General features: G+C 39.5%; 1 protein-coding gene across 3 annotated transcripts; it reads left to right on the plus strand.

Moving 5' to 3' along the window:
* The first annotated feature begins 53 nt into the window (after window positions 1-53).
* On the plus strand, window positions 54-20,640 carry MFAP3L (microfibril associated protein 3 like). 3 transcript variants are annotated; one of them, XM_032108434.1, is made up of 4 exons: window positions 59-112; window positions 11,431-11,831; window positions 15,467-15,529; window positions 15,647-20,640. In XM_032108434.1, the coding sequence occupies exons 2-4, from the start codon at window positions 11,549-11,551 to the stop codon at window positions 16,327-16,329; spliced, it is 1,029 nt and encodes a 342-aa protein (XP_031964325.1). In that variant the 5' UTR covers window positions 59-112; window positions 11,431-11,548; the 3' UTR covers window positions 16,330-20,640. The 3 variants fall into 3 exon arrangements, with proteins under 3 accessions (XP_031964324.1, XP_031964325.1, XP_031964323.1); XM_032108433.1 differs by having other exon boundaries at window positions 54-87; window positions 15,467-20,640; XM_032108432.1 differs by having other exon boundaries at window positions 15,467-20,640.
* Window positions 20,641-21,322: the final 682 nt, after the last annotated feature.

Below are 21,322 nucleotides of genomic sequence, written 5' to 3' on the forward strand. Positions count from 1 at the left end.
CGCGCTGAGGGGCGCGGCGGCGGCGGGCGCTGCCGCGGGGCGGCGGCAGCAGCGGCGGCAGCACAGCGGCAGTGGCAGCAGCAGCGGGTGAGCGGGAGCAGCGGGCGGGCAGGTGAGCGGCGCGGGGGGCGCGGGCCGCGGTTCCCTGGTGGGCGGGCGAGCGGCGGTCCCGGGGAGGCGCTGCCCGCCGCTGCCTCCACCGCCCGCGCCGCCGGCACCTGCCGCGGCTGCCGGCGACCTGCGAGCCGGCGCGGTGGCCGCAGGGCTCCGCGCTGAGCCCGGGCGCGCTGTCCCGCCGGCGGCCCCGGGGGAGCCTGGAGGGCCGCAGCAGGGTCCGGTGGCCGTGCCAGGGGAGCGCTGCAGCCCGACCAGCCCGGCACGGCGCTTCTCCCGCGGCGGCTGTCGCTCGCGGCCAGCCTGGCGTGGAGCGCGGTATCTCCCCGCTCAGTGGGAGCCCAGTAATGCTGTGTTCAGCATGAAAGTTCAGGAGATTATTTCATATCAGCACCGGGGCTTGAAGGAAAGTGGGTTTCGTTAGGCAAAAAAACCCTAATGAGCCCAAGGCTTTACTGGAGCCTTCTGGCTCCTGCCCGCAGGATGCTCGCTGCTGTCCCGTCCTGGGAAGGCGAATGAGAGGTGACGCCTCAGTGCAAAGACCTCTTCGATGGAGCTGACTTCTAAGAGAGGTTAACTTGTGCTGCCTTAAATTTAAAATAAAAGATGCCTCCTGATACTTTGCTTTAATTACCCATTTACTTCACAGGATAGCCTTGTAAGATAAAACTCAATTTCATAAGTGTCCTGAGGGAACTAGAATCTAACACTTCAGAGTGGTCTTGCAATAATCTTTTGAATCCTGTTTCTTAACAGGGCCAATTCGAGCAGTATCGGACAAGGGAGCTTAAGAGAACAGAGACTGCTACTGAGCAGGCACTTTTCTAGTGCATTTGTCTGGAGAGTCTTGTAAGAGACTGCACTTCCTAACAGCCCTCTTTCATTTGTTAAATTGAAGCATCTCAAATGGAGCTACCCTGATAAACCCACTTGGGGAAATAAAAGTACCAACTGTGGCAAAATCCTAAATGCAACCTCATTTGGTACATACGTGTCTGAAGAGCTGTGAAATTATTTCAAAGGGAAGAACACAAAGGAGTTAAGGGGGGGAAAGGTAGTATTTTAGTTCTTTAGAGACATTATATTAAGAAAGAGTTCCTCTTTTCACTGCAGTAGGACAAAATACGGCAGATCTTTTTTCAGTGGAGATGATGTTTTGCATGACAGGAATCCTTTGTCTGGTTTAGCATGTACAGTTAGCAACAGCACCATTGATATACTTGTGGTTGCTGTAGTAGAAATCCTTTTTTATTAGAAATCCATCTAATTCAGACTGCAGCATATCAACGTCAGATGATGTTGACTGCATCTTACACAGCTGGAGTGCACATTGTGCACCCATTTTTTTCTGAAGAATTTGGAGTTTTCAGAGGCCTGGACAAACAGCAGAACATCTTCAACAAACAAAAAATATGTTTTGTGTCCAATGCATATTTCCCGTCCTGAAAGTTCATAAAGTTTAGAGATAAAATCAGTTACTCTTAAAACATTTAGCACATGGTGGGAGTGTGGTAGTGAATTCTGAAGTGATCCATATCATACAACTCCAGTTGCCTTCCTGCCCTGTCCCCTTTGCCTCCCTGCAATTAGGCAGGTCCTGCACGAATGTGGAGGAGGAGGATGGAGTTGGCACAGAACCTGCTAAAGTGCATTCATTGCTTTAACCAGGGAAATAAAACCCAAACCCAGAACAGAGGGTCACCTTTGTGACACAATGATAGGGCTTCTGGGAAATTATTTAAATGGAACAAAATCAATCTCCATTTCAGTTCTTGTCTACAAAGTTTGGAATGTGGGACTGGCATTTCTTTTATGGTTTAAGCTTCTTGCCCAGTGTAAGGCACCAGTGAGATGTGGATGCAATTTACAGCAGGGAGAGTGAGCTTGCCAGGAGCTAAAGCAACCTGAACCAAGCTCTGCTAGCAGGGTCTTCTTTCTCTGTCAGCAAATTGCACCTTTACTAGAAGTTTTTGCAGGCACAGATGCCTATGATACTACTTTGAGATGTCCTGGATTGTATTAATATGTCACTAGAAGACTGGTGTAAGTCCAGGGTCTTGGATAGTTCCTGGAATTTTTCATTCCTGCAATTCTGAGCTGCCATCCATTCATGCAGACTTGTGGGCTTTTGCAAATGTCTCTCGGTATCCTTAATTTTTTTATTTCGTTTTGATGATTAAAACAGTGGCATTTTCTGCCTATATACAGACCCACTTTAGAGACATCATTTCCAAGACAATTGAGAGGTTATTACTTTCACCAGTTACTGTGATTAAAATCATCCATAGCAGGATTTTAGAGCATTTATCAGAAATAACAACCTCTGCACAGATGTGTGTAAATAACTTTATTTTGGAAAAGGGCCACTATATGTGGAGGAATTGGATTAAGAATAACCTAGCTAGCCCAGACCTAACATTTAATTGACATGGGTCTGCCACACCGAGCGTTTTATTCCAAGAAAAGATTGTTGCTGATATTTTTAAGTCACACAGGGGCCAGGGCACCGCAGCTGCACACGTGTGTGTGATTCCCAGTCCTATGTGTGTGACCGTGTGGTTCACACACAATACTGGATGCTGAGAAAGGTATGTGCCTTTAAAGTTGCACTTTTCAATGTGACGTCGACTTAACTGGCACACAAGTCTGAAATTATAGAGGTTCTTGAGTAAACTCTTGAGTGTCTTCAGCTAAATTATTGCATATACATGACAATATACAGTCATGTTTGGAGAGGGCTGAATTGATCACGTTTGGGTACAAGCAAGACTTAGGGTGCTGTGTGGTGCAGGGCAAACTTTTTCCCCTTTGTTACTTGTGGAGGAAAGAGGAGCAGACACTTTTAACCTGATTGCAATCAGTCATGAGCAGTTAGATTCCTTTAAATTCCCCCTCTGACAAGGTTAATTCTGTCCTAATCGTGCCATCCACATGTAACCTCTTTGCCCTGTATCCCAGCAACCAATAAACATGAAAGCCAATCATTAAAAATTATATCCATCTTACAGTTCCATAGGGATAGAGGAGAATTAGTCATACTTAAATATGTTTTCTCCTATTCTTTTTTCTTTTGTGTTCCAAATAATAGGGGAGCCTTTTGTTAAAATAGCATAATAAAAGCTATATCAGTGCACTGAAAACATTCAGTTGTTCAAAATTTAGACTTTAAATAGAATTTTTAGCCTGCAAAGTCCTTCATATCTTTGTTTAAGCAAAACTTAATTTTTAATTTCGTGTCTTATTTAAATGTTTTACATCTGGATTTTTCCTTCTTCCTTTGGAAAAAGAAAACCACTAGATGTGCTTAAGGAATGGTTAGGTTTGACAAGCAGAGCTCAAAGGAGGAAGTGGAATAAAGTGAACTGGGTGACGTTCTACACTGCTATGTTCTTAGCAGTCTCATAAGCCTTGCCAAGAGCGTATGAGATCTGTTGCATTTGCTGACTTTGGTTATTTAAACTGTTGGCAGAATAATGCTTACAGAGTGCTGGAATAAATAAAAGATACAAGGTGCATAAAGAAAATGAAAGATATGTAGATCTTGGTGAGGCCAGGAAGAGCTCAGATATACATGGAAGTGTGGGAGGGATTCTCTGTGCATCTTCATTGTTCCTTCTTTCTCAACAGAGGGAACTTTTAAGCATTGATCTATCTGCATTTACTGCAACAGCAAACCAGCAGCTATGCTGAAAGTTTGCAAGGAGTTAAGCAAGGGACTCTTAAAGCCATACAAATGTTTCTGGAATAAGAGCTTTGTATACAAAACTATACTGAATGGTAATTGTACAGCCTCCTAATAAATACAAACACTGAGCAAATCTAGTTAAGCTATATAAACACAGCTTTTATTTTTAAGAATAAAATTCTTCAAAGCACTTATACATAATCAGACATAAGATGGGCCTTGAAAAATCTCCACTATCGATAGTGTTGAATTTTCTTCATGATCTGGGTAGCCTACAACTCAGTAGGACATTTTCCCAACAGTACCTGCCTTGATGAAAAACAGCATGCTTCTCCACTAAATATAGAACTTTGCTTCTGCTGCAGTCATTAAAATACCACATAGAAAGAAAACTCAGATTTCTCAGTCCATATAAATGTGGACATCTGAATTACTACTTTTTAATGAGAAGTTAAGCATCTAAGGTGCCTGAGTGCTTTTGTTGCTTCAGTGTATTTCGCAAAAAGTTGATTTAATACAGCAGACATGCTGGAATTACAGGAGCTGTGGCATCAAAAGGGGATTTTCCAGAGATTTGGCATTCTTAAGGTACTTTTAAATAACCTCTCCAATAATTACCCACCGACAGTCTTCATTCATTCTTTTTTAGGTTAATGGATTAGCATCTCTGAGTGTGCATTGACATCAGGAGAGTGCACATCAGACCAAAGACATGGTTAAATCAATGGGTCCATTCAGATACTTAAAGTGAAGCTCTAGGATGCCATGTGATTGCTAGTTTTGCAATATTGAGACATGAAGTAGGATAAAGAGGAACAAAACTGAGGAGAAATTTACAGTAAAAGCAATCTGAAACATTTACACACTGATAAAGGCAACATGAAAACTCTTTCATTGTACCACTGCTGAACAGAAAGGCATTTTCATTTCCCTAAGTGAAAAATATGGATATAACATTAATTTTCAATTACACATCTAAAATATGTAATCACCTCATTGCTTGCTGCTTTCTTGCTGCAGTCTATTGTTACACTATGGAACCCTGAAACTAAGACAATTGTATCTTTACAATACTTCTTTCATTTGTTACCCACTACAGTGTTGTGTGTATTCAGACCAAGACAATTTTAGAAGACAAAAACTGATAATGACTAAGTTTTGCTCAGGTTCTGCCATTAATGGTAGAATAAGCTACAGTCCTTGATTTTTCCATTTTCTTTCTTTTGTTATTTATCATTTATCACCTTACAAAACAGATTGACAAATGTTTGCCTGTAAGAACTTACCAATGCCTGCAAAATATACGATTAATTTTAATTTATAGGCTTCTTTGTTTTAATTTTTTTTAAGACAAGAGTGCTAGAAAAGGTCTCCAGGTTGCCATACTGACATCCATTCCTGTTCACTGCCCAGGGTCATACACTCAGAGGACAATGCATACATAGAAGTCCCCAAGTTTATCACAGGCTGTCATAATCTATGAATCTGTGCTTGTAAATTATATACAGTTTCTCTTGAATCTTCATAGATTCCCAGTCCTTATTTTATCCTGTGTCAAGAAATTGAGACAATCACCTTGAGGGAGATGATTCTCCCCCTCTACTCTACCCTTGTGAGACCCCACCTGGAGTACTGCCTGCAGGTCTGGGGTCCTCATCAGAAAGATGTGGAGGGGGTGAAGCAAGTCCATAGGAGGGCAACAAAGATGCTCAGAGTTACCTTGGCTGGAAATAAGTCTTCTTTTTATGCTGAGGAGGAGATGTACTGTTCTACTTACTTATCACACAAGTACAGTGCAGAAGGCCAAATACTATTTTTTCCAGGCTGTAGTCAACACTCTCAGCCTGTCTTATCGTTCTAAAATGCTGCTACTCAACAAATTATGAAGGGATCATGAAAACAATTTCCCAGCAACCCATATAGTAATTTTTGAGATCAGATATATTTTTTCACATTGACTTCCCCAAGGCAATTCTTGTATTTGTGTTTCTGGAGTATTAGAGTTTCTTTTGGTTGAGGGGGGCCTCTGGGGGTCATCTGATCCAACAGCCTGCTCAAAGCAGGGCCAGTGTATACCAGCTCAGTCAAGTTTTGAACTTCTCAAAGAAGAGGGATTCCATAGCCCATCTGGACGACTTATTGCAGGGCTTAGCTGACCTCCTGCTTAAAAGTTTTTTCATAAATAATGATAATTTCTGTTGTTACAGCTTGTGTGCCTTGTCTCATGTCCTTTCACAGCACATCTCTGAGAGGAGCCCATGTCTGTCTTCTCTGTATCGTCCCATCAGGTGGCTGAAGGTAGCAAGTGACACCAGGTGGCTGAGCACACATGGCCAGGGCTCAGCCCTGTTGAGAGGTTTCCTCAAGTTCCCAGGCAGCTGAAGGCAGCTGAAGAGACTAAATAAGCATATAGCTGAGGGCTGCTGCCCAGCTGGGAATCCCCAATCTAGATGTGCAGAAGGAAGCTTTTCATCTTACAAACATCACCAGCAGGTCACCTTTTCAACATAGCCAGGGAAACAGAAAGCCATGAAGTTATGAAGGACTGAAATCCTCCTCTCCAGGAGAATGAACAGAGCAGCTCTTCCGGAAACAAGCATTAATATTTTATTAACTGTCAAATTAGTAGAAAAATAAGTCAGAAATTTTCTGCTAGTTGTAAAAGAGTGACATTTCTTTTCATCTGCATGTCTGCACCCTAATAATTAGACCTTTTCAGTAGATGGTTCTCACTCATAAGCCTATGAACTGGCAGTGAGCTTCTCACCTGTGGGGCATAGGTTCTTTCATTTGCATTCCTGTTTCACTAACACCTGTTACCTTTTACTTTTGCCCACTCTTTAAAGACATTGCCTATGGAAACTAGGAAAAGTTGCAAGCAGTTCTTGAATAATAAAAAACTAGGCTTAATTTTCTCTTGTAGCATCAGCCTTTATACTTATTTTAGACAAGTGAGGACTAGAATGAAAATCATTTAATTTTCTTGGTCACTTACAAGCCAAGGAAGATGGCATTGGGATGTTAAAGCTATAGGAGCACAATTTATTCATTACGCAATAAGCTGGCTTCTTGTGCTTCACTTCTGAATTGAATAACCTCGCAGTTAATAGGATTACACATTATTCCAAGAACAAGAACAGGCCAGTCTTACAGATGTGAGTGAGCCAGTAAAAGGTATGCATCATTGCTCTCCTTTTCTGTTCTTTTGTGCTCTGCTATCATGTTGTTCTGCACAAATGTGGCACTTACAACCATGACCCCACACCCATAGTCATTTTCTTTGGTGGCAATAGTATGGGAAGGAACATGAAAAACTAAATGACATGAAAAAATAAATTATCAGTCAGAACATGTCTCTGATTAATGTTCCTAGTCAGTCATAGCTGTGTCTTCTGTTTAGACTGATGTCTGATTTTGGACAGAGAAGTTGTAGCTGTAGCTTTTGTCCGTGTTTCACATTAATTAGGAGTAAAACTATCACACTGCAGCTCTGCTTTTTCTGGAGCACATTCCAGGGGATTTCTCTGGATAGAAATGCATAGAGAGCATGCTAGAGCTGGCTGTCATGTCACTTAGAGGAAAAGCTTGTCATGTGTTCTCATGTGGAGCAAGTCTTTTCCTTGGAAGCTAATCTCACAAGCAGTAAATCTGTTACTTTAATATTTTCAATTTATACCATTTGGGTTGGGGAATTTAAAAACAGAACTATTTAATCTATGGACCACTGGCACGCATTGTTGAGTGGTAAATCTTGCTCCAGATACAATACAGCAGGAGGGTTTCCTATATATATGTTCTAGGTGCTGGAGGAGATTTCATTCATTTCGTTCCATTTTTGGAGGTAAGCCTGTCCCTATCCCACTGCTTTGGATGGAAAACATAGCTCGGAATAGCCAGGAATGTTCTTTTTCCAATTCATGCACCACAAATTTAGAAGTAAAAAAAAAAAGTATGTGTTACCACATGAATTATATAGAGTTTTATTTTCTGTAAGTATTTTACAGGTAGCTCGTGTGCTTTGGGGAATTAGCTTTTTGTTTATAGTGACTTTTTAATGGCAAAAATGCATCAAGAGACTCAATCTGTTCCTACAAAGCGAGTCTCAGGATTGCAGGTGTCCTCCTTTAGACTACTGTGTTAGTCTCAAGTAGTTATTACAGGAATCTTTGTTTTAGTCTAGTCAATGCAGCTTTCTCTGACTTAGGTCATATTAAAAGGTTACAATTTTGGCTGCCTTCATCAGGTTTATCATGGGTCACAGCTAATTGCTGCCTCTCGTGGCCAAGATCCTGGGCGACAGCACTGTACCCACTTCTCCATTGCTCTGGATTCTCTTGCTGCTTTGCCAGACATCACTAGCAGTCCTATTTTTGTCTCAGTCTTTTCCCCATTTAGTTGTGTGATTAAACCATAACTTGTTACATCACTTATGTTTAGCAAAGCAACTGGCTTCTAGATCTGTGTTCCCTGATATCCTCAGGCAATCTTGTGCCTATGGCAAAGCAGGAGGACAGGAACTCTCAGCAAATCTTCCTTTGCATCAGCGTCTGGTGTGACTACATTTTCTATCCTTTCAGTTCTCTCTCTGCTTCTTCCTGCTTTCCTAACCTGACTCTAGCATTTTTGTCATGCCCAGCAGGTTTGCAGAGGGTCCTGGACATGCAGGTCCCAGCATGGCCACCCTGTAACTTTCTTGTATCAGCTGGGGCTAAGAAAGCCTTCTTTGGTTTCTTCCATCTCTTTTGTTCCCTGATAACATTGGAGAGGATGCACACCAAAGGAAAGATTGCCTACTGCTTCCTAGTTGCCCTGGGAACATTTGTCTAAACTTGCATCCTAAAACACTGTTCTTCAGAGAGATCTCTCCCTGTCTCCTCAAACATACTCAGGCACTTCCCTGGATGGCATATGAAAGCAGCAACCTTCATTTCCAAACATTCTGCTTTAAACCTACTGCCTGATTATTCCTCACATTAGCCATCAAACTGTATTTATTTCTAATACAAATGTATCTAGAGAGGTATTTAGTGTTTTCTTAATAGTCTACATTCCAGGAACATACATGAGAAAGTACATTCCCAGGAGTAAGAAGGAGTAGGTAAGAATCTTACAGAGTAGATAGATGTAAATTACTCATCTCTATTTTAACATTTACTGCAGCTATTTATGGTTCAATTCTGTGCCAGAATGAGGGAGTCACTGTTAGCTTCAGACGAGTAATCGACCCTTTGGCCATACAGTGGACCAGTCACATTTGCTATCACTACACAAAGGTACAGTTTCTGCTTTCATATGCTCTGCGTTCAGAACAGGTAAACATACAGAACAGGCAACGCCTTACAGCCGTCACAGAGCTTCCAAACCTCTGCCCACACCCCTGTGCTGTGGGGAAGCAGTGGGCCATCACCTACCTCGAACTTCCTAATACACTGCTGGTCCCTTCCTTACAGGTCTTCTGTTCACCCACTGGGGAGATGCTATTTCATTTCCTTCTGGAATGCAAACTGCTCTCCACAATAAACACCTTTTTTTGATTGCTACTTTTTTTTCTGCTATAAAAATATATGATAGACCCAAATACAGTAATAACAAGCCACTGGCAGTAATTAGAACACAAAGCTTAATCAATTTATGTTGTTCTTTTTCCCTTCCCATTGTCTTAATCCAGCCAGTCTCTGTTCCTGCTCCTTTGCCAGGAAGTGTGATTTTGGCTTTTCTGTATGGCGCAATGCAGATCTATGACACTGTACTGAAACATTTTATAGAATGAGTATCTGTAATCATGAAGAATGGCAGTCCCCAAGGTTAATGGAATAGTAGAAATGAGATGTAAATAGTTACTGAAGTGAATAGGCAGAACTGAAGGGTTTTTTTCCAAACTGCTGACTCAGACGGAGTGTACCTATACAGATCTTCAAAAGCACAGCCTCTACATGCTTTGTATAATTGGAAATAGATTTCTGAAGTCATTGTTTATATAGCTTTATATGACAAATGAGATTTGAATATTAATTTAAAGTTTGAAATTATTCTGTCTCTTCGAGAGAAATACTTCCACAGTCGGTAATTATAAAAGCAGAGAAAAAACAAGGACAGGCTTGAAGCTGGGACAGACCTCTGCATCATGCCTGCAGTTTATCTAAAAAAACATAGGTTTTCATTTCTAGTAATGATTCATCCTGTAAAATGGAAGAATTAATTTGCTTTTTCAGTAACAGCAGTATCTCTTGGTATGAAAACAAGTTCATTGCTTTACAGAGAAGAGAGGATGCCTAAGAAAACAACCTAAGTAAAATATTACCAGTGAAAGACAGTAATGTTGCTTTCTTTCCTTTTTGAATACAGAAGATAAGGAAGGGAATTTTTTTGTTTGTTTCTTTTTATTTTAGTGGTTCCTTTATATATGGAACTGATCTAGGGAAATTATCTTGTCCAGTTATTTTATATGCTAAGGCAGATGAGTTACCATGGGTCAAATGTATATTTAAGAAAATATAAATAGTTTTGAAATGGAAATGTTCATTTGGGGAAAGTTTGTTAGACAGTTTCCTATATTTGGGTTCCAGATAGATTCCTCTAACTAAAAGTTTCACTAAATTTCAGTTATTTACCTTAGAAACACGTTGAGTAAAACCAATATAGGGTTGGATACTCTGTGATTTAAACGTGATTTGTGGCTTTTAGACTCTTGAGTGAAATTTTCCAAGGTGCTCATTTTGAGGCCAACATTATGCCCTCAGTCAGTACTGAATGCCAATTGTGTTCACTGGCAGCATAATGAGGCCAATAGAGAGCCATTTGTAACCCCCCGCCTCTGTCCAGAAACTGAAATCACTGCTTTAGAAAGGCCTCATTGTGGATGATTAGTTGAGGGAAAATACTGTAGGGAGAGTGTGCAAAAAGTACGCAGGCAAAATGCTTAATGCCACATAAGGAACAGAAAAGTCCTACCTTCATTTGTATCTCAAAGGAACATTAACAATAATTATGTCACTAGCAAGTACTCTTCTTTACAAATCTGCTCTAAAAATAACAACACTGAAATTACTTTATCAAGCATGTAATACCCTCTTTTAAGAATATTCTTCCATGTTTTATCTCAGACAGCAGTAGCTGATGAAAAGTGAATGGTCTGAGATGTTTTGCTGTATGTGTTTGGGAAAAATTGTGTATATCAAGGATTCCAACATTATATCCAAAAACCCATCCTGGAATTGTTCTTTCTTACACTATGTTTCACCATGCATGTGGTAGAGTTGCAGCACCAAACTGGTAGTGACAGTTTTTAACATGCTGTCTGTTTTTCCTGTTGATTTTGCAAATGTTTAAGAAAAATTAAAAAAAAAAAGAAAAAAAAATCTGTTTAACTTTTGGCATAAAACTGTACCTGCTAAGTGTCTAGGTGATAAAAGCCTTCTGCTATGCCTGTCACTCTGAACAACACCATTGTCAGGAAAATGTATGCATCTTTTTCCAGTAAGGATAAGGACTGTGATAACATTAGCATTCAGACAAGACACTGCACTGATGATTGTGAAATGCATTAATGGATGTGTCACTATTTTAAAAGAGCACATCTAATGGATTGTTTATATATGCCATCTCACTCTACTTATTTATTTATTTTATAGGATATTTTAAGCATAAAATTGCACAGATCAAAGTAGAACTCTTCTGTGACCTGCTCAACTCAAGGACCGCATTCAACAGAACCAGTTCCCAGCCAGTCGTGTACCCCACTGAAGGAAAATGGACATACTGAACAGCCACCACTTTTTGTACTTTCTGCCTACCACACGCCTTGTCATCTTATTAGCAGCTTTGACCACTGCTGAGGATGTCAGTAACAGCACTTTCAACCGCACTGACACACACACAGGGGCTGCGCCTGTGGTGATCTCCCGCATCGACCACATCATAGTCAAGGAGGGCAGAAGTGCCTTGATCGACTGCAATGTCCAAGGAAGTCCCAGTCCACATTACAGATGGTACAATTCCAATGGCCGCCTGCTCCAAGAGGAGGAGAGTAAAGGTAAGATCTTAGTGATAGCACTGATGTAGCCTGTCCAGTGACACTTCTGATTTCAGCAAGTTGACAAATAACCTGAATTTAATGGCCTGGCTGTGGTATTTTCCTGTGTGAAAATAAATGAAAGCCTGGTGGCAGTTATAAATTTTTTATGTGCACCTTGGAAGAAAACAGTAACTTTTTATGTGTTATTTATAGCAACACGTAGCAAGAAGCTGAAGCAGTTAAAAGAAGGTGTAGACAGGCTTATTTTCATTGGAAGACTTCGGGTTTGTTCCTGTTTCTCATTCTGTCCTCCTTTGTTCTTCTCTGGCACCAAAAAAAGATTAAAAAGCTGTTTCCCAGCACAAAGGAGGATTCTCATGACATATGAGAATAGTTTGTTGGCGTGAACTCAACACAGCTAACTCCCTGATAAGCCTTCTGTCTTTATGTGCAGTGCCATGGCAGTGTGAGAAGCAGGAGGTGCCCTGAACAACCAAGTGCAAAACCTATATAGGGCAGCAGTCAGAAGGACAGGCCAAATTTGAGCCTTCCTGGCTTTAGTTAAGACTCTTCAGTGCCATTTGCCAGAGACCTTAATTACATGTGGGCTGATTTTCCTTAAATGGAAGGTTTGGGCGATAATCCTAGTTATACTTCTAAGGAGTGTTTGAGCGGAGTGTGGGTATATGAAAGGTGTTTTTCTCATGTAATCCTTCCATAGTGACTGCTTTGTTCACAGCATGATGAAATAAACTCTTAGTTGTAAGATAGCGTGCCTAACTAATGGCTGACCTGACAGAGAACTCTGCTGTGACAGGAGTAACGATTGACCCAGCTTGATGTGAAAGAGCAGTGTGTATCTGTAAGAGCTTACTGCATAACTGGTTATGTTTTACATTACAGCATGTAAAGCTAGAGAAAGGACCTACTTGAGCTACTAAGCAGACTTTCGAACACGATTTGTGTGGTTGTGGCAACATACAGCAATTAGTATGCTGGAGTGTTTTGCTAAGGTTCACTAACAGAAAATTTCCCCTCTAGTTAGGCATCTAAATTTAGGTCTTTGTGTAGTCAGCTGAGAGAGCTGGCTAAAACAGACATTTAGGTAGGTGAGCGAAAACTTTGACCAAATCAGTAAAAATTGCAGATGTAGTATTAAAACAACATCACTTTAACTTAGAATTTCAACAGTGCAATACCTCCTTTAAGAAACTGTCTTTCTGTAAGAAATGTTTCCTAGCTTGAGACCTTTCTTTGTGATGTTAAGTATGGCATTGAATTGTTATCAAAACCCAGCAATGATACCTTCTCTAGTCATTGTTTTCTTATTTGGCTTAATATGGCTGTCAGGATCCACCGGCATAGACCCAGTAACTGAGTCACAGTTCAATGCCGTTATGCCATTTATAAGAGCTGGAGCCAGGTTACATCACAAGGTGTCTTGTTATTTCACAATTAATAGAAACCTACTTTGCAAAAAGGACCAGCATTGCAATTCAAAGAAGTACTGAGCAGTGAATACTCTGTATTTTTTATTATGCTGGAGGTGGAGGACGTAGTGTCATCTGTTACAGATGCTAACGTTTCCTCTGTAAAGGAGTTTTCTTCTGAATTTGCCTAACTTTAGCAGATTGGGGTGATTTTTTTTTATGTGAAGGTCTGATTTAAACTGAGCTTTTATTTATTCTGCATTTTTTAATTTCAAGCAAAATGATTCAGGTGTTTTCAAGAATTATGCTAGGGTAAAAAATAGTGGTTTAGTTAAGTTAAAACTTCTAAGTAAGAGGATAAAAAGATGTAATTAAGAGCACGTCTGTACACATGAACTGAGGCAGGGATCTTGTGGGAATACTTTCTACACAGGTTTCTACTGGGGATAATGTAAAAAATTTGGGTAAGCCATGTTTAATTAGAAAAACTTTGAACATTGTAAAAGCCCATAACTACTCTGATTTAGAGGGGTTTTTGACTTATGAGTTTCGGAATTGCCCACAGTTTCTTTAAAAGAAATACAGGGAAAGAAATAGAATAATCTTTTTAATAATGAAAGAACTTCTGTGAAAAAGATAAAATAAATGTAGAAGCGAGGGATACACCAATCTGTGGCAGGACTGCAATCCTGCCTTGTGATTTACACAACTGCACAGGCATTTTTCACAGGTTTAATTCTCTGATCACAGGTTCTGTGTCTTTTTCAGCTGCCTTAATAGACTTAAATAGCAGCTGGTTAGGTTAAGTTTAAGGAAAAAAAAACTTCTTTGATGGTAAAGACAGGTGAACACCTGACATTCCTTTCTGTGGAAGGTTATTGAAATTCCAGCACTACATTCAGCAAATACCTGTCTGGAATGGCTTGGGATTGTGTTACAGAGATTGAAAACAGTTGAGTCTTCCTCTGAGCAGTAGTATGTACTAGCTGATCTTGTTGGCTTATATCAGCCTTTGTTACTGCTTCAAAAGGAAATCTTCTGTAGGATATCTCCCTGGAGGAAGTGTTCAGAAGGCACAGAGACACTCCACTTTCTGGCTGTTCTCTACTGTGTGAACACTTCCAGGAGTGGGTTTACACAAAGGAAAGAATTGACACCAGGCTTTCCTGTTGGATTTGACTTACGTTTTTTATAGCAAAGTTGCAATTTAAGAAGTCATGTCACACCAAATGAAGAAAAAATATACGTCCTCAGCTCTTAAATAGTGTAGTGGTATTTGAATAAAAATGAAGTTCACTTGAAGAACTAAAAATCTTCATTCATTACCAGTATATAGTGGCAAATACAGTAACTAGGTGAATCTTGAATCACTTTAGCAGTGACAGGAGTGATGGCTTTTTAACATGTTGTTTTAAATGCAGTTTCATACCTAAACTGTTCTGCTGTGCTAGGTTCAAAGAATATGAAGTGTTCATGTACGTGAAATGTATATGTCCATGCAGCGGACAAAGTTATCAATTATATTACATTGACAGAATTTACTTTTAAAGGTAAAAGAAGTTCTGTCGTAGTTTGTAGTGGTGACAAACACAAGGTATTCCCTGTCATGGCTCTTCTCCTTCCCATCTTTCTTACTCCTCCTATCCTACTTCCCTCTCTTTAATATCATACTTCAAAATCAGTTTCTCAACACCTCAGAGGGCAGGCAATGTAGTATATGGTATCTGAAATGTTAGGGTTTTTAAAGTTTACATTAACAGAATTATATGAGATACTGTAACGAAACACCAAAAATAACCCAGTTGTACGCAAATGCATTCATTGTCAGGGAGCAAAACAAGGAGGGTTTAGTAGGTTTTTCTGCTGCACAATCCCATCAATCCTGTTCTTTGAGGAAGTGTGACCTGTGTTTGGGAGGCTCTCTGGGGTAAGTAGTCCTATCTTTCTAACTTAACTGACCACAAGATTGAGATATATGTCATGCATATTAGTATTTTTTATGAGACTGTTTTAGGGCATGCTCTGACTATCCACAGTTGATGTTAGGAATTTGATAGTAACACAGCTAGGATCTCAGGCCTTTATGATGGTAAATTCTTTGTCTTCTTGTGAGCATTACTTCCTTCTTCCAAAACCTGAAGCCAGTTTGACAAAGCTGATGTTTAAGACTATGCTGATCATGTGACAAAATACTTCTAAGTTACTCTGTTTCCTCTCCAACAGGAAAATGGTGGTTTCTTGACAATGGGCTACTAAACATTACCCGCGTGTCATTTGAAGACAGAGGTAAATACACGTGTGTTGCATCTAATATGTACGGCAGTGTTAACAATACTGTGACGCTGAGGGTTGTTTTTACCTCTGGAGATATGGGAATCTATTACATGATTGTCTGTCTTGTAGCTTTTACCATTGTTATGATACTGAACATTACTCGCTTATGTATGATGAGCAGTCATCTGAAGAAAACCGAGAAAGCAATCAATGAATTCTTCAGAACAGAAGGGGCAGAGAAACTTCAGAAGGCCTTTGAGATTGCAAAGCGTATCCCAATTATCACATCAGCCAAAACGCTCGAGCTTGCCAAAGTAACCCAGTTCAAGACCATGGAATTTGCTCGCTATATTGAAGAGCTTGCTCGGAGTGTACCTTTGCCACCTCTCATCATGAACTGCAGGACTATAATGGAAGAAATTATGGAGGTTGTCGGTCTGGAGGAGCAAGGACAGAATTTTGTACGGCAGACAGCAGAAGGCCAGGAAACCACTGAAACAGATGAGCTTTATATGATCCCAAATGCTTTGACGCGCAGTGAATCTCCCACAGCTGACTCAGATGCATCGTCACTGCATGAGCCACCTCAACAGATTGCAATAAAAGTGTCAGTTCACCCATTGTCCAAAAAGGACTGCATAGATGGTCAGTCACAGGAAAGCATGCAGTTGGACACCAAGGAAGAAGACCCTTCTCAAACACCAGCACTTCCTGCAGAGCCCCCTCCTGAGCCTTCTGCTGAACTCAGTTCTGATGACCCAGCATTGGCAAATGACAAAAATACATGCGTTATATATGAAAGCCATGTATGATAGTTACTCCTGAATCTATGCATAGCAGGAAAATCAGGTGGAGCTCTTTTAAAAATACATATTGTACTTGCCGCTAAGCCTTACCTGGAGACTATCATAGCAAAAGCATGTAAGTGGATTATTTGGCACTTTCTTCTCAGTTTAGTTTACCATGATGTATGGCAGAGTAATTGCTATTACATTAATATTAATTGCTCTTTTTGATTAGGAATATTTCCAAGAAACATTTACCTCAGCATTTTCTAGGTCGGAGTCACCTGTAGTGGCCTCCTAGTCACTGGTAGTCTTTGATGTAGGACACTTGAACTTACTAAACATAAAACTGGTTTCTATTTTTCTCCTTCACTCTCGTTATTTCCATCTATTGCATTTTTGCAAATATTAACTTGTGAATTTGAAATATTGCCCAAGAGGCAGCACTCCAGTAGCCAAATAAAATCCTAATAGATCCCATTTACAAAGCCTGTTTGCTCAGCTGCATTGTGATTTAGAGGGCTATTAAAGAAAGTTAAAATGTTTCCATTTCATTTGAGACCACACTGCTTAGCCACATGGGAAATAGTTTTCCCTTTTTCATGGAATGAAGATGCCAACAATTGTTTGCTTTGCATGGAGAAACAAGTTTGAGGTGTATATTACAGATGGGAAAGCCCACAAATATCTTACAGAAAGTTGCAGTCCAACAGCTCTGCAGGGTTTTTTTTTAGCATTTTCTATGTTGCCAGAAGTTTATATGGCAAACAGCTGCAAATATGCAAGATGTCTTGTTTTGAAGTAATTTGGAAGCAGTAACTATGTACTACCTTACGAGAAGGTATGCACGTTCCGTAACAGTCCTGCAAATGCCAGTTGATGACAAGGCTGAAATGGCAAAATACCCTTTTATTTGGCTTCTTAATTTTGAGCAAATTCATATATTCTGAAGATCAAGCCTAAATTCATATATAAGCATCAGTTTGAGAGTGTTGTATCCAAACTGGAAAAAAAAATATGATCAAGTGTCCTATAAAATTACAAAGACAGTCACACAAACTGTTAATGCGATATAATTGTGTTGATATTTTGGGAACCTCCTATGTGTAGGATGTTCACTGCTTGAGTACATTTGACTCTACCCCAGTAAAGCTTTAATGATCACAGCAATTGTGGCGTTAAAAAGGATCAACATTTCTGCCAGGAAATGCCAGGAGTGGAAGGGAAGTGGTAATTTCTCTTGCAAATAGACAATAAAAAGTATCTTCTCTGTGAGTCTGGAAAGAAAGCACTTAGAAGGAGTTTGTATAGGGTTAATAGCATATTACTTAATTGCTTTACACATTTAGTTTGGAACTAATGAACAAACTATCACTTTATAGTTTTTAAGAAGGATTCTAGTGTAAGTATAGATACTTAAAATAAATCTAGAATCAAGTATTTTGTAGAAAAAGAAGTCTCTTAGGTCTGTGGGGAGATGATGCATGGATGGCTCTCTGGACATTTTAATGAAGCAGTCACATCTCCATAAGGTGTCTGTTGGAGGCAATCAGTTATATTAACTGCACAGGTAATCAAGACCAGACAAAGTCAATGTTGCAGGTACATAAAAGAACCTTTGATAATGAACTGAGGTCTTACACCAACTTCCTCATGTTAAAGTGCAGAGCCTCACTAGCAGTGTAATACAGGAATACCCCATGACTTACATAGGTGATGCAGAGAAGGCTCCATATTTAGCTTTCTGTGGTTGTTAAAAAAATCTAATAATGGCCTTCAGATCTGACAACCAACTTGTGAGAAATGGCAGCATTCAGATGTCTCATGGTTTTTTGTGCTCACTAGTGGCAGGCTTCTATACAAAATGCATTTGCACATGCCCGAAAGGAAACATGCAAGGGCAAAGTCCCTTTAGGAACGTGACTGGAAATATTTGAGTTCCAGCAAAGCAATACAAACGCAGAACTGAAGTTAGATTAGGAGAATACCATAAAGAACCTCACTTCTGACCAGTGTGATTGACAATAGTATTGATGCAAACTGTTAACTTCTTGTATGAATCCAAAGGACATTTCTGTTTAGTTTTCACATCAGTTTTTCAAGTTACTTAATTTGCTTCTCATACAAAAAGGACAAGGGCAGAAACAAAAGAAGAAACTTGCACTAAACTCCTTTAATTCACTGTAACCTCCTGAGAAGAGGCATGTTGATGTTTCTGCCTGTCCAGCATTTACAAACAATGCCCATGCATTCTGAAGTTACCTACCTGGTGCCCAACTAAGATTGCGCAGATAAGCAAGGATGTTCTCCTTGAAAGCATAAAAATAACTTTTAAATTACACTTTAATTTTTTTTAAAGTTATAAAAGTATTTATTAAACTACAGTATTTTAATTTTAATTTTTTTAAACTATGAAGTTTTTACAATAGAGATCAGACGCCTTCATGTATTTCTAAGGTGTTCTGACCCTGACGCTTCTCTCAGGCTGTCCTCCAGCCTCTTTATTATTTATTTATTGAGAAACATTTGAGAGCAAACAATCCCCATGGATTTCTTCAGTATCACTGTGTAAACTTCCTTGAAGATACAGATGATGTTTTTCCCCAGAGGTTGCCCACAAAGGGCACGTTTGAAGTACACACAAACGCACAGTGCAAACCACATATAAGCAACAGGCACTTGGAATAGATACATGCAGTACATGGAGTGCTGGATTCCTGCTGTTGCAAGGTCAGAGGGAACCCTGAATTTTCTAGAGCTGGAGTCACTCAGAGCTGAGAGTTCACAGACTGCTCCAACCAGTCTGAACATTTAGCTTTGTGTTATTATCAGAATAAAACTGAACAGCAATGTAGCTGAAGAAAATACAGATTTTATACCGAACCAATGGTTCTGGTTTATGTGGTTTTTTGTGGTTTTGTGTATGCTGCTCAGTATCTTATGCATCCATTATATGACACTTCTAAGCCTAAAGCTTTTTATACACTTTCAGGAACTTCCTTTGTGGAAGACAGATGGGAAATAAGACCCAAACTTGTCTTTCCTGTTCCAAACTTTCTGGATGTGCTATTATAAAGTATGCCATTGTGTCTTGCAGTATTTCTTAGCAAATGGTCCAAGAACACAATTAACAAATATAAAATTAATAATGGCTCTAAGAAAACATTAATGTTTGCATTGTTATGTATTTTCATGCACCTTAAGCACTTCAGGGACGTTAATCTGTTCCCATCGTTGGACTATGCACACCTTTTGTTACATTTTTCTATTTATTGTACCACCAAACACTAATGGTTCTTAAAACACTCAGAATCTGGAAAATCCAGTCCAACTGAAATTGCATTCTAAAAGCAAAGGAACACCAAGCCAGGCTTAATAAAGAAAAGAGATTTGCACAATATATTTACACCATTTTCAAACATTTTTGCCAAAACTTCATGAAAGATGACTAGATTTCTGCAGCAGAAGAAATCAGTGTTGGATTTGAATTTTACACTTACTATTCTTTTTTTCTGTAAATGTAAGACCACATTAATCAGACCATTTAAACATAGTACTAACTATCTATTTTCTCAACATTTTCTTTTTGAGCAGCATTTGTTTACTGCTGATCCTTGTTTGTTCTCTGATTTGAGCATATTTGTGATGAAACCTACCCTTCAGTTATTTTTTGTCTGTCATACAAAAAATTTAAAAGAACCCATAGACCAGCATTTTTGTGCAGGTTTATTGGTACTTGGTAAGGCACAGAAGTATGCTCCTGTGCTTAAAAAATTACTGTATAATCATAAAACTTGCAAAATGGCATATACGGGCAGATGTTGATTTTTTTTTAATCAGTGCCTGTTTTATTCTAATGTACATACTATGTCAGTTCCTTGATTTGCAGTTACCTTTTAACAAAAGTACTGTAACATATAACCAGGGCTTTCTGACTTTCAGTTTGGTCAGATTATCTAATTCTAGAAAGTGTTAACAGTGTCGAATTTTCAAATGGGATATCTTGGCAGCATGCTATTTTAAGAGTTGGCCTCTTAAGTATGCCATATTTAGTGGGACAACTGAAAGCTTCTTAGATGCAAAGGAAGTGCTTGCACTAAAGTATCATAAGTTATATTTCATTTATTATGAAATCCTTTTTGATTTTACAAGAAATGTAAGACAAATATGAATGTGTTCTTTTGAGAAGCAGTTACTGTACTTTGATTTAAATAACTGTTATGATTTTATAGCTCACAGCCGTAAACCACAAAGAGACCAGTTCATGCTGAAGTGGCAAAATGAAATGTGATGTAGCTTGTACATTGATCATTGTTTCAATAAAGAATTTGCACATAATTTTGCTGAGTTTGTACACATTCAACAAGATTATGATTTCCTAGTAAGTGTATGCCATGTCTCCACTTCAAATGGAAGTAAATTATATCTCTCATTGTGCATCAGCTAAAATTCCAGAAATTTAATCAGGAGAAACAGTTATTTGCCTGGAAAGGAAGTTTTAATAAAGTTCTGAAAGGGAGCTGATGTCATTTTCAGAATATAGAATTACTGTTGTTACCAATAGCTTAGATTGCACATGTATGTAGTGTCCTTTAGAATCATGGCAGCACTTCCATGTGTAATCCAAAGGACTTTTTTGCCTGCTGTGTCCTTTCTGAGCTGTGTCTCTGAGCATTGCAAAAAGTCTTGCTGCTGTTTTTAGACTTGGGGCCAATGAAATCAACATCTGTTCTCCCAGAGGCACCCTACTACCAAGACAAAAGAGAAGTGTGGGTTGCCATACCTGCACCCATTTTTTCACCCACCCTAAAAGGATGAGGTGAAATGAGTTTCCTGTCCCACAGCAGTTGGGCTGTTTCACTCCCTAACAGTCTTCAGCAGGACTCAGTTGAAGCAGACACTCTAATACCTTGTCCTGGCTCTGCTGGTGCTACACAGCTAGTAACCAAAGTCAGTCATTGATGGACTGGGGAGGGAGGGAATTGCCCTTTCACACATGAAAGATTTGCTCTTGCCAGCT

The sequence above is a fragment of the Corvus moneduloides genome, chromosome 5 (assembly GCF_009650955.1).
Source record: "Corvus moneduloides isolate bCorMon1 chromosome 5, bCorMon1.pri, whole genome shotgun sequence".
NCBI classification, from domain to species: Eukaryota; Metazoa; Chordata; class Aves; order Passeriformes; family Corvidae; genus Corvus; species Corvus moneduloides.

Coding starts and splice junctions, on each gene's coding strand:
- MFAP3L (XM_032108433.1), top strand. CDS start 11,549: ATGGACATACTGAACAGCCACCACTTTTTGTACTTTCTGCCTACCACA. Junction 11,832..15,466: donor CCAAGAGGAGGAGAGTAAAG/GTAAGATCTTAG, acceptor CCTCTCCAACAG/GAAAATGGTGGTTTCTTGAC.